Here is a 13279-nt window from a genome sequence, read left to right as displayed (position 1 = left end):
CCCCTGTTTCCTTCAGAGTTCGTTCCTTTAGAATTATTCATCTCATTCTATGACACTGTTGTTTTGCCTGGAAATATGTATTTTCCATCGAATCAAACCCGCCGGAGCAGATGTAGACAAGAATGACTCCTAAGCGATTGAGATGTTCTCTTGTTGGATGTAATAATGAACATAGCAGTCGTCATTTACTCCCGATATCTGAGCCACTGAAGATGCAGTGGAATACATTGTTTCTGAAGGGAATGCACCCCCCCCCCATCTACCTAAATGCGTCTATGTTCGCGCAAATCATTCGTGATCCAGCTTCACCTACAGAAGAAGTGAGTATAAGGTTTTTTAATGAATCTTTGCAAATCGCCTTTCCTAATAATGTGCTAATTAGCAAGTTTCACGATGAATGCAGCTAAAGTAAACAGTCCTTCAGAGAGCAGCTCGGAAGACGGGCGGGGTCAGCAGAGCTCATTAACATTTAAAGGAAAATGCTACAAAACGGCTTGATCTGAAAAAAGCTGTTTTTGACAGGGTAAAAGGGTGTTGTTTTACACTACCATTGAGAAACTTTAACCAAACTATGTTACAGACTTTTCATTAAGACCCTAAAGAATCATATCAACTTGTGGAAAATGGTCATGCAATGACCCCTTTAAGTAGTTTCACGTGGTCTTTCTTTTTACTTGTACAGGCCATGAAGTTCTTGTTATATCTGATGTATCCGTTGTGTATCAGTGGGGCCATATACTCATACTTATATCTCCAAAATAAAAGGTAACATTATCCACTAATGAACTATAATTACATTATGCATTCATTTTTTAATTTAAAATACTGTGGATTTGGAAAGTTTGTGAACCCTTAAGAATTTTCTGTAAGTTTGACCTACATTGAGACTGGATCTACCTGTAACTAGACAAATACAAGTCCAGCTAAACTAATAACTCAAAAATATAGCAAATATTTACTCATTTATTAAGCAAAATAATCCAGCTTGTGAATATCTTTGCTGTTATCTGGTGTAACACCCTTGAGCAGCTATAAAAGCAACCAAACTGTGAATCAGTTCTATATATCAGCATGGAAGAATTTTGGCCCATTCATACTGATAACAAATTCAGAAAAAAGGTCCACAAACTTTTAGCGCCACTGTAAATATATATAAATATATGTATTTATGTTTCATTATGTTGTCTACTCCCAATAGTTGGTACTCTTGGATAACCAATGGCCTTATTAGTGGTAAGAGCTTTAATAATAAAAAGTATTAAAGAATTATTGAGTTCTCAATGCACACTTTATTACTTACTGTATGAAAGAAGGGAAAATAATAGTTCCTATTCTTTTGGTGTTCAAGGTGTTTATGCATTTGGATTTCTGTCGATGGTTCCTCAGTTGTTTATCAATTATAAGGTTTGTTTATAGACCAGTCGTAAAATACAGTTCAACTACAGTTGTCTTTTACCTGTACTGTTTATTCTGAATGTTCCTTGAGTGTGTCTTTTGCTTTTATCCACAGTTAAAATCAGTGGCTCATCGGCAGGTGCCCATCTTTATGTATAAGGTACATTGTAGTTTAATGAGAAATCAGTTTTCCTTGAACCTTTTGAACAAAAGAGTTATTTTTATGAAAATACTAAAACATTCAGGAACTCACAACTTTCTTCCTAGTCCAAAAAGTCCATATAAACTAAGTGGCCTTTCACACAGAACACATTTTTGCATTCCACTGCACTGCTTTTCCATTGTTTTTCTATGTAAACATGAGCTTGACAGACGTCTTTGATAAGCTTGCGTATTGCATCTTTTTTTTTTGCATGACATTATTTTTTCTATTCCACTCCTCCGCCTCTCAAACCCCCAAGAAAAGAATGTGCAAACAGGTTGTACAGGGTAGTAACAAAGCAGCAATAGAGGTAAAAAAGTAAATAAAATATTACAGAAATTGCTGCGTGCAATATTAAGTGTCATGGTGCAGGACGTGAGAGATGGCATCTTCAGTAGATCTGTTGGGACGATTGGCAAACTGAAGAGGGTCTAAAGTATCAAGGATGGAGGAGCAAATGTTGTTCTTAATAAGTTTCTCAAAGACCTTCATGACTATTGACGTCTAACAAAAACATAAAAACAACTGTGGAGCATGCCACGGAGGCAGCCATCAGCGTCGGCGCCATCGTAAGAATGGTGCCGAATTGGTAAAGACCTTATTGGTCGTAAGAATTGGTAAATTAATAATTTACCAATTATTAATGGTAAATTAATACATTAATCAGCGACGTATTCAGTGGAATAATAACCACTCCTGGTTGGCTTGCTTCAAGTTGGCTTGCTTCAGAGATGATGTGGTCTTCCTCATCTACCTCTATCAGCGCAGGTAGGGAAAACATAAAATTGGTGCATGTGGCATTGGATGAAGGAGTGGACAAGTACATTTGTAAAAAGTATATATACACTCCCTTTTTAACCCAGCGCTGGGTTATATTTAACCCAGCATTTTTTAGAGTATATAATGTATACAATATATACACAAACAAACTTGACTGTAGTTTAAATTATCAGTAGCTTTTAGCTTTATAAACTACAATTACAAAGTAGTTTCCCATTCTTTATTGCGAGTACAATATGGCTCAATTGTGTTTAATTTCTCTGTCTTCAGGATTTATAAAGTGAGCAAGTCCAGGTCACGTGATTACGGGGCGGCACACAGGAAGAAGCCCAAAGGAAAGCCACATGAAGACTAAGCGTCCGCAGCGTTGTCTGACAGCTTGTGCGCTCCATGCATGCAATACAAGAGAAACGCTGATACAAAAACTGAAGAAGGGCATTACAGTCACTGAAAGTTCTCTTTGTGTATCCTTGGAATGAGCCTGCCTCCTGCTGTCTGCTGCGAAATCCCACAGAGCCACACTTCCAGTACACTCATTTCTACTCGAACAAGCCAGAGCTGAAGAGATTAGCAGCACACACCTGCTTTAGACTAAATCCGTGTGTAATAGTCACTCAGGCCAATCCTACCAACAATTAAAAAGTGACGTAAGCTCTGAAGGAAACTACAGCAACACCCACCTGTGCTTTTATAACCTCTGAACGAATGACAGCAATGGCAATACCTGTGATTACCGCATCGACACTACTGTTTTCAAACATCCAGAATAGCGCCCACTAGTTGTTTTGAACAGAAATGAACTTTCTGCCAATTTCGAAAACACACTTTGAGTTTGCTGCTTTGCATTTATCTTGGTTTTTATTTGAACCGCGCGACGCAGATGATTCTGACACGAGTGCCTGCGGATAAAACAGCAAATGAATTTGAGAAGCTGAAATAGCAAGCTTCAGTACAGTATTTATTCAGAATGTTTTAAGAGTAGTATTTTGTTGTGCATTATTTATGAAAGTATAGTTTTCAATGGAATAAAATGTCTGTTTGACTATATCTAGGTTTCATTTGTCTTCTAAAACATGTTTTAATTAAAGTTTGACAATAGAATTTGTTAACACTTTACAACAGTTAATGTATTAACTAGCATGAACAAACAATGAACAATACACTTATTTCAGCATTTATTAATCTTTGTTAATGTTAGTTAATGAAAATGCATTATCGTTTATTGTTAGTTCATGTTAATTCACAGTGTGTTAACTAATGTTAACAAGCACGACTTTTGATTTTAATCATGCATTAGTAAATGTTGAAATTAACTCTAAGATTAATAAATGCTGTAGAGATATTGTTCATGTTAACTAAAGTAGTTCACTAATGAAACTTTTTGTAAAGTGTTACCTAGAATTCTTTTCTTCTGGATTTTTCGCCTTGTTGCCATTAAACAAAACCTGAAAAAAGCTCAGAGACAAAAGAGAAAATGATTATATCCTTGCTGTGATAGTTTCACCCATTAGTGGAAGCAGTCGGACCTGTCAGTCTGGACTCAGGAGGGAGGAAGGAACTTAATAGGAGTATGACTGTCTCATCAGATAAACAAAACTCATGTTAGAGTGTAAATATGTTTTACCTAGTAATACAAGCCTTAATTATGACATTTTTTGTTGAAATTAATAAAAGTGACACTGAATTTCTCAGTCAGGTCAGTCAAGATTAGTCTGAATTTTTATCTTACAGTATGTCTCAGTTGTAAAACACACAAGAAGGGTGTGACATAGCTACATACAAACTGCTCTGTGTCTGTAAAATGTACATCTAATCGTCATCATGTTAGAATGTGATAGGCACATTGTGACACCAGTCCAAATGTATGAGGGAATGCCAGCTGTGCTGGTGTGTGCCTTCTTTCATTTGTCTTTTCACAGGAGCAGTGAAAGAATGTCTGCTGGGTGGATCTTTGAGACGACAGAGTTTCAGTCTGTGAACATTTCAGTGAATGCTCTCTCCGACGCATGCAGTCAGTCAGCGCTTCAGCAGCATGGGGACTCTTTCTAGTCTGCTCTTTTTACTTCTAACTGTATACTCAGGTATGGCTTCTGATTCACTTGCTTCAATTGCGTTCATACATTTTTGGATTGTTAACATGCTTCCATGTTAGTTGTTTGTAATCTAGTTTGAAACAGCAGTTCTCACATTTTTAGGGTGACAAAATTCAATTGCTATTTCTGGTAAGAGTGATAAGATTTGGTGGAAATGCACACATATTTACATTACTTATGTAATTGAAATTGTAAATGTATATATATTTGAGTTTATATATACACTATATATACACCATTCAAAAGTTTGGGAATTATTTAATGTTATATGCTTCACGAGGCTGTGTGAAATTAATAAAAAGTACAGAATATTGTGAAATGAAATTATAGTTTAAAACAACTATTTTCAGCATCATTACTCTAGTCTTGTCAAATGATCCTTCAGAAATCATTCTAATATTCTTTTTTTTTTGTGATACTTTGATAAATGCAGCATTTATTTGGAACATGATAAATTACCTCTCACTTTTGATCAATTTAATGCATCACTGCTGAACAAAATAAAACAGAAAATAAATAAATAACCTAACCCCAAACTTCTGAACAGTGCTATATTTATTTGGGTTATGTGCTATTTTCGAACCCTTTCCATGACTTTGTAAGCGACTGTTAATTTTTAACCGACTTGTAATGTGTGTTGTGTAAACAACATTATTTTCCAGCACTGACAGTTTCAAGTATGGTGACATTTTAGAATACAGTGTGCTCTATTGTGAATTTCAATCATTTTGAATTATCTGCTTGTTCGATTGCATCATAAATATTATTACATTCAATATAAATGACATCAATTCACATATTTCTGAAGAATCAGACTTTTTTGTTTTTCTTTTGCAGTCAATGCGCTGAAGTGTTACGTGTGTGGCTCTGCAACATCAAATCAAGAATGTAACAAAAACCTTCAGGACTGTCAGGCTCCTCTGGACACCTGCATGACCACTGTAGGCACACAAGGTGAGCAGATGCCTTTGACATTAAAGCAGCTCAGTACTGATATGGGGAAATTCATGTATATGTCTTATGTGTGCATTAATATGCTTTGTTATAAAGGCCTCACTGAAGTAACATTTTAGAAGGGAAATATCTCTGTATTGTAAAATTAGCTATTGCATTTTATTTTGAGCGTTTAAAAAAAAAAACATCTGTGTCTGCATTGAAAAAACATTAGAAATCTTTTTTTTATTATTATTTATTATTATTACTACATCAAAATGTAACATACAACAATGAAAGTTATCATTAAGATTAATATTTTGAATAAAAATCATATATCTGCTGACCTTAGTTTCGGTCTCTGCTATAATAGCCTATTCAACGTCTTCAGAAACCAACAACATATGAAGACGTACAGATCATGTCAGAACATGGCATTGATGTTTATCATAAGCACAAATCATGTTGGCAGTACAGCACAAATGCCGATCGCTTTTATGTTAATACATATTTTACTAATTACTACTAATCACAAAATGTTTAATGTTTATTGAACCTGGAATATGCCTTTAAAATATTAAAAAGTTCACCCAAAAATGAAAGTTCTGTCATCATTTACCCTCATGTTGTTCCAAGCCTGTATGAGTTTTTTTTCTTCTGTTGAACACAAAAGAAGATATTCTGAAGAATGTTTGTTACGAAACCATTTTCATACTGTGAAAGCCAATAGAGTACAGGCAACTGTTTGTTTCCTAACTTTTTCAAAATATCTTCTTTTGTGTTCAACAGAAGAAAGAAACACATTTTTTGGGTGAACTATACCTTTAATATTTTAAAGGCATATCCTGGGTTCAATAAAAGTTAAGCTCAGTCATCAGTACTGACAGAATTTTTATTTTTACATTACAACCACTGTTCAACAATATATAGAGATCAAATCTATCAGTGATTAACACTTCATTTCTTGTGGAATCTTACCATTAGTCTCATTTAAAACAGCTGATGCTATGCAACATAAATAATGATCAGTTATGGGAGTTCTGCATGGTTGGGTGAAACATGGGTGCAGTTTAGTGGATTTCATCAGGACTGGAATGATCGGTTTTATAAGTCTAGTTCAGCCACTCTCTTTCACATGAATTTAGAACAATTAAAGGGATAGTTCACCCAAAAATTAAAATTACCCCATGATTTACTCACCTTCAAGCCATCCTAGGTGTGTATGACTTTCTTCTTTCAGACGAATACAGTCAGAGTTCATCTGAAAGAAATGTCCTGGCTCTTCCAAGCTTTATAATGGCAGTGAATGGGTGTTGATATTCAGTAGTCCAATAGAAGTCCAATAAAGTCCATCTATCATAAAAGTTCTCCACAAGGGCTTCTGAAGTGAAGCGAGGCGTTTAAAAAAAAGAAAGAAAAAATATCGATATTTAAAACTTTATAAACTGTAATCACTTCTGTTAACTGTCGTACGCATATTCACGAGAGAGTGGCGTTCCAGCGGATGACGAAGGATGTAGCGTACGCGCCGGTGAGAAGTGACGAACACTGAAACGCAAAGGAGAGAGCAAAACAAAACACCGGTCATGAATTACAAGTACAAAATTAGGATTTATAAAGAAAAATGTCAGAGGATTTTGATATAAGCCAAGAGGACACTGGTTTTCCTTTGGTGTAAACAAAACTTGGTTCTCGCAAGACTAGCATATTCTCAAGAGCTTAAGCTACGCCTACGGCCTAAACTAGAGATTACAGTTTATAAAGTTTTAAACATGGATATTGTTCTTACACAAACACATCGCTTCACTTCAGGAGGCCTTTATTAATCCCTGGAGCACTTTTTATGATGGATGGATGCACTTTATTTTGCTTCAAAATCTCAACCACCATTCACTGCCATTATAAAGCTTGGAAGATCCAGGACATTTTTTTAATGACTCCAACTGAATTCATCTGAAAGAAGAAAGTCATACACACCTAGGATGGCTTGCAGGTGAGTAAATCATGGGGTAATTTTCATTTTTGAGTGAACTATCCTTTTAAGAACAAATTATTAGGAGAATTGCTAATGATGAAATTAATATGACCAAAACGTAAGATGACTATAGCTTGTAATGTAAATCAGTGATATCTTTGTGACGGTATAGTAGACTACCTAAACAAAATGCATATAAATATCAGCTGTCGATCTATATCTCCCAATAATATTTCTTAGTAAGATGATTTTTTTTATTGTGAGGAGCAATACTTAGGCTATAATACTTCTTACCTAATGAAAAAGTATCAACTATCAATTAGAAAACATGTAGTAGATTGCATAGAACAGGTGTTTCTGCAAAGTTTTGATCATGTTGATCATTTAGAGGCCTTATAAATGTGTGTATTCAGTAGGCCTTATACTATTTTTGATTACAATTCTAACGTCAACATAAAAACCGCAGAATCTCAGTCACGTTCATTTGAAAGTAAAATAAAGAGGTTTACCTAATAAAACAGAATGACAACTGATATTCGCATGTGTGAGCCTTTTTAAAACCTCACAAGGTCAGATATTCAGCTCCCGAAAAGCTGCTGCTGCAGCATCAGTCATAAAACTAAAACTACTCAATATAGCAGATGGAGAACTAGACAAACTTTGAATTTTGTCTTTTTAGGAGGTTTTACTGCCATTGCCAAGACGTGCTCCTATTCGAAAATCTGCACAAGCGCTGCCGCCATTGCCTCGGTGGACAGTAATGGAAATGGCGTGCAGGTGACGTGCTGTAACAGTTACCTGTGCAACTACAGCGGAGCTGCTAGTGTCACACTGCACCGATGGCTGCTGGTCCTACCACTGCTCCTCATCACCCTCCTCTTCAGACTGCACACTTGAAATGTTAAACACATCCCATCATGGACTAAAAGCGTCTTCATATTGAAAATCCTACTGAGCTAACTTTCCTTGCTTCATTACCTGTTTGGTCGTTTGGTTGAAAAGAAGGATGTACAGTCCGTTAAATGGATCACGTATTCCAGACATCTGATCATATTAATTGTATGAAAAGGTTAGGAAGGAAGAATCGCACAAAATGATTGCCTGTGTAAACAAGAGAATGAATATAATCAAATGATAACAACCGTGTTGCACATGAATTCAGGCCCTAGACATGTATATCTATGGATATATTTAATATGGGTTTTAAAGTCTTTTCCCTCTTACTTTTAATGAAAAAAATATATAATACAGTTCTAACAGATAAAATTATAAAACCTAATGTCTTGGAAAAAAAAGAAAAGAATGGATTATAAAATAAAGGTGTTTTAAAAATGTTGACTGCCTAATAAAATGATCAAAATCAAGATAATTTTCATTTGGAATAAAAAAGGACATGGATTACATAGTAGACAAAGACAACTTACCAATAAATAAAATTAAGATTTTTTATTTATCAAGAATTGATTCAAAATAAATAATTACATAGTAGACAAAGACAACTTACCAATAAATAAAATTAAGAATTTTTATTTATCAAGAATTGATTCAAAATAAATACACAGGACACACACACACACACACAAAAAAGTGCAATTTTCAACTAATGGTGATGCAGCTCTTTCTTTAAAATATTCGTCCAGCTTCATTATGTGATAACATTTCTATCAACAGGTGAACAAAAGATAACGAATCCTAGAAAACGACAGAAAAACTGATCGACTTTACGTCAGTGATACAAGGGTGATAATCTGTGGCAAAATACCAAAAATGATGACAAAGTTGTGATTCTGGATATATAATATCCATATTGTACAGTGCTTATCCAAAAGGCCGTAACTATACGATGATAGCAGTCAACAATCAAAAGGGTAGTGGAAAACACAAAGTTAAACATTCTTTTGCGAAGCATTTAGACGAAAAAAGTTCAAGTATGTTTACAATGACTCTTCATTATTAGCTTCGTCTTGCAGTGTCCTCTGCTGGCGGTGAGCAGGTCTTTATGGCAAGGCTTCGCCACTGAGCTCTATGGCCAGTTTAGCGTCTGTGTCCGTCTGTACGAGCAGCGTGCCGGAAAACTGGCCTGCAGCAGCCGGCACGAACTGAACAGGGAGGTTGATGTAGTGTTGTGATCTAGGAAGGCACATGGGGAAAAAAAAAAAAAAAAGATCAAAGGCAATAAAATGTAGATATAGTAAACCAAACTACCTTGTAATGCTACAGAGCAAAACAAAAGTGAATGGTAATAAAGTGAATTTCACATTAATACAAGAACCTGCAAAAACAGATGGTTTCACAGCCTGTAGCCAACTAGTATAATATGAATAAAATATTGGAAGAAGTTTGGCAGTTTAAAATTAAAGTCAAATTAAAAATGATTTGTAATACCACACATATTTAGTACACAAATACATGCAATAAAATGCATCTAGTGCTACAAACCACACACACACAAAGCTGACCTGTGGCTGAGCTCTGTATCAGAGCCTTCACATCAGGCATTGGCAGCAGGAAGTGACATGGAATGCTTCAATAAAATCTCTCTACTTGCCATTTTTTTCTTAAATTGGCTTGTGCAAACATTAAGACTTTCTACTACTACTACAGAAAGTGTAAGCAAGAGAGAATGTACAATAAAATCTCTCTACTTGCCATTTTTTTCTTAAATTGGCTTGTGCAAACATTAAGACTTTCTACTACTACTACAGAAGTGTAAGCAAGAGAGAATGTAACTCACCTTAGAGAATAATTTGAATGTTTGATGTGGAAAGGCTCTTTAGGACTTATGAATTTTAGCTGCAAGTCAATTAGAAAACCTCAAATTTAGTTTCATGCCAGACATTTAGGAGCAGCAGTAACAACACTGCACACATCAACATGCAATGACCATTTAATGACTGAATTTGTTAGACTTCAATGTATATTTAAATGGTTGCTCTGTGAACTCACCCAAAAATGGAAATTTCTTGAAAAGGTCCTCACCCTCAGGCCATCCAAGATGTAGATAAATTAGTTTCTCCATCAGATTAGATGGAGAAATTTAGCTTTACATCACTTGCTCACTAATAGATCCTCTGCAGTGAATGGGTGCCGTCAGAATGAGAAGTTCAAACAGCTGATAAAAACATCACAATAATGCACACGACTCCAGTCAATCAATTAACGTTCAAAATACCAGTACTTATTCAATAATAAAACTTGCTCCAGTGAAAAAGTCCATCCCCTGTTGTGCTCTCAAATCAAAATCCACCAACTGTGTTTACATCAGTTTTGGACCGTTTTCATGTGTCAGTTGCTTGATCTCTGCATATTTCTCTCCTGAATCAGACGAAATTACTTTTTTACTGGATAAATCAATAATACTGAGGACTTGTTTTAAGTTAGATACTTATAAATGATGAATTTACCAGGAACACTACATTACTGTGAATCAGCTGTTTGGACTCTCATTCTGACGGCACCCATTCACTGCAGAGGATCCATTGGTGTGCAAGAGATGTCATGCTAAATTTCTCCAAATCTGTTCCGATGAAGAAACAAACTCATCTACATTTTGGAGCAAATTTTCAGCACATTTTCATTTATGGGTGAACTATTGCTTTAATATGCGTTTTTCACATAAAAGCCTACTTTAAACAACTGTAAAGTGACACTGATAGGTTGTTAGCCACTTTACAAATGTCATCTGACTTTGATGTTCATTTAGTGTGTTGTGATTAGTGCAGCCCTACATTCTCACCTCATGTGTGTTGGGGGAGTTATTTCTGAAGTTAACCTTCAGTGTGCTGGTGGCACCCACTCGTGTGGCAGGAAATGTGTACAGACTTTGGGGTGCATACACACCTCTCTTTTGGGTCTCAGTTGAAGATCTGAATGAATTGGAGATAAACAGCAAAATATGCTCTATGACATTTTAGAAGAGAGAGAGGAAAAAAAAACAAAAAAAACTTTATAGGTCAGATTTCTAACAGGAATACAACCCTTACCCAGTCTTTGAGCCTGCAGAATCCAGTCTCTTCCTGTTCTTCACAGTGGCTTCTGTTTTCACCAATGAGCAATTTTCCTTAACACTGCATGCTTCTCCTGCTCTTATGCCCTGCACACATGAATTTATACACTCAACAGGCAAGTACTACCATTCCCAATAAGCATGACTCCTTCTGCATTAGTTTCCTTTTCCTTCTTGCTTCGAGTAATTTATGACTGAAAAGGCACTTTTTAGCTAATAGCCAATGTTTTTAGCAGGCAAATTCATTGGGAGTTTCATTAGTTTAGTCTAACTATAAAACACACACACAAAAAAAGAAAAAAAAAAAACAACTGCAGAAATCTGCATTCATTAGACTTACAGTGCCGCACAACTGGAAGCGAGCACGGCTCTTGTGTTGAGGTTTGGCTGCTGGGTGGCATTCCAAATCCCAAAACTGGGCATAATCTCCCCGATCACGTGGAAGGAAAGTGATTGGAACCTTTTAACAAAAACAAACAAACAAAAACAGATCAGTTTAAATAATAATAATCAAAAAAATTAGATTTGTCAGAGACTAGATGAAGTTTGACACTTCCACCCTCCTACCTTCATCCTCTCTTGAATCCCCAGAGTCCCAGATACCTTCTCACATCTGAAGGCAGAGTATGTGGCACGATAGACATCTCCACTGCTATCGACTCCCTGATCCAACAGACAACAGCACGATCAAAATCAATGAATTACTCCAGAATGAAAGCGTTCAAAATTCTTACATAATTGCCAACGTCACACACCTTCACATATGGAGGAGCAAACGAAGAGAGGTACCATCTGACCTCCTCTCCATGATTCTCCACCTCCAGAAAACATTCTGCACAAGGAAAAAAAATTGTCTTCCTTTCATACATTTTAATAGGCCAAGATTTCAGAATCCTATTGAAAGTTTTTGTCTCTAATCAATTAAAGTAATGAAAGTGATTGCGATAATGATAGTAGATGACAGGTTCTATCCTTACCTGATGACTCTCCAGAGGCGGTGGGAGGGAAGACTAGTGTTCGGTTCTTGATCTCTACCTGAGGCTGGGTGCTGCTGCCCTGAGGTTTCTGTGCTGGTACGGTAGGGGTCTCAGCCTGAGGGGGCAGTGGGCATAAAGAGCGGTCCATGGCACAGCCAGTGGCAGAGACATCCATGGCCAGATCCTGCTGGATCTGAACTTTAATGGACTTTAGAGAGAGACATAAGGATGGGTGTTACAGAAAGAGCAGCACCATGATGTTTAATTTTCACCTATTGTCTATATGCATTTAGTACAGAATTTACATAAGCCGAGTTTTTTTTAAAGGGGTCCTATTATGCTTTTTCACTTTTTCAACTTTAGTCTGTAATGTTGCTGTTTGAGCATAAAAAAATATCTGCAAAGTTACAAAGCTCAAAGTCCACTTCAAAATGAGATTTTATTTAACAGAAATTTACAGAAACTTTTCAAAAACTACAAGCTGCACTAGAGAAGGCAACGAGTGTTATCACCATGTCAGAGACATGCTAGCTTTCCCACGGCAGACAAACTTAGAGTGGTTACAATCATCCGGGTTTAAATCGCGCTCAAATTGATTTGATTCTGACGCAATATTTAAACTGAAGCTCGCAGGTGGCTATGGTAAGACGCGTGACATTTCCCGGCCAGGCGCCGAGTGGTGCCAATCACAGCACACACTGGCCCAGCTAACCAATCACAGCACATTTCGTATTTCAGAAGGCAGGCTTTCATTTGATACAGGAACTATTCGAGCCGTTCATGCCAGACTGGGGAGAGAGGTGTTGTAATAATGTAAAATATGTGAAAAATGTGTTTTTCGAACAACCTAGTATGAGAGCCTGTTCTAGTACCTAGTACACCCCCAAAACAAAATCAAGACTTTGTAAAAGAGCATAA

The 13279-nt window shown here is 36.3% G+C and overlaps 2 protein-coding genes and 1 long non-coding RNA gene across 7 annotated transcripts in view; 2 read left to right on the top strand and 1 right to left on the bottom strand.

Annotated features, from left to right (window-relative positions):
- The first annotated feature begins 716 nt into the window (after positions 1-716).
- LOC107656708 (uncharacterized) lies at positions 717-1390 on the top strand. Its single transcript, XR_001630592.1, has 3 exons — positions 717-765; positions 1199-1233; positions 1349-1390. It is a non-coding gene; the product is annotated as an uncharacterized LOC107656708 (long non-coding RNA).
- A 2864-nt stretch (positions 1391-4254) lies between these two features.
- On the top strand, positions 4255-8519 carry LOC107656720 (ly6/PLAUR domain-containing protein 2-like). The gene is made up of 3 exons (XM_016444664.1): positions 4255-4458; positions 5308-5424; positions 8058-8519. The coding sequence occupies exons 1-3, from the start codon at positions 4368-4370 to the stop codon at positions 8273-8275; spliced, it is 426 nt and encodes a 141-aa protein (XP_016300150.1). The 5' UTR covers positions 4255-4367; the 3' UTR covers positions 8276-8519.
- A 421-nt stretch (positions 8520-8940) lies between these two features.
- Positions 8941-13279, bottom strand: part of cep192 (centrosomal protein 192) — a 35706-nt gene continuing 31367 nt past the window's right edge. For all 5 annotated transcript variants that reach the window (XM_016444660.1, XM_016444659.1, XM_016444663.1 and 2 more), the window contains exons 41-48: positions 12362-12569; positions 12140-12216; positions 11952-12047; positions 11725-11844; positions 11362-11471; positions 11115-11244; positions 10113-10171; positions 8941-9508 (exon numbers count right to left, since the gene is read on the bottom strand). In XM_016444660.1, the coding sequence (XP_016300146.1) occupies positions 9376-9508; positions 10113-10171; positions 11115-11244; positions 11362-11471; positions 11725-11844; positions 11952-12047; positions 12140-12216; positions 12362-12569 (933 nt within the window). In that variant the 3' untranslated portion in view covers positions 8941-9375. The remainder of the gene's footprint in view (positions 9509-10112; positions 10172-11114; positions 11245-11361; positions 11472-11724; positions 11845-11951; positions 12048-12139; positions 12217-12361; positions 12570-13279) is intronic.

This window comes from Sinocyclocheilus anshuiensis, unplaced genomic scaffold, assembly GCF_001515605.1.
Source record: "Sinocyclocheilus anshuiensis isolate Anshui unplaced genomic scaffold, SAMN03320099.WGS_v1.1 scaffold1683, whole genome shotgun sequence".
Taxonomy (NCBI): Eukaryota; Metazoa; Chordata; class Actinopteri; order Cypriniformes; family Cyprinidae; genus Sinocyclocheilus; species Sinocyclocheilus anshuiensis.
This window is presented reverse-complemented; position numbering and strand designations above follow the sequence as displayed.

Excerpts from the sequence above, each read along its gene's own strand:
- LOC107656720 (XM_016444664.1), top strand. The coding sequence starts at position 4,368 with ATGCTCTCTCCGACGCATGCAGTCAGTCAGCGCTTCAGCAGCATGGGG. Across the intron at positions 4,459-5,307 it reads ACTTCTAACTGTATACTCAG|TCAATGCGCTGAAGTGTTAC; the intron begins GTATGGCTTCTG and ends TTTCTTTTGCAG. Across the intron at positions 5,425-8,057 it reads GACCACTGTAGGCACACAAG|GAGGTTTTACTGCCATTGCC; the intron begins GTGAGCAGATGC and ends TTGTCTTTTTAG.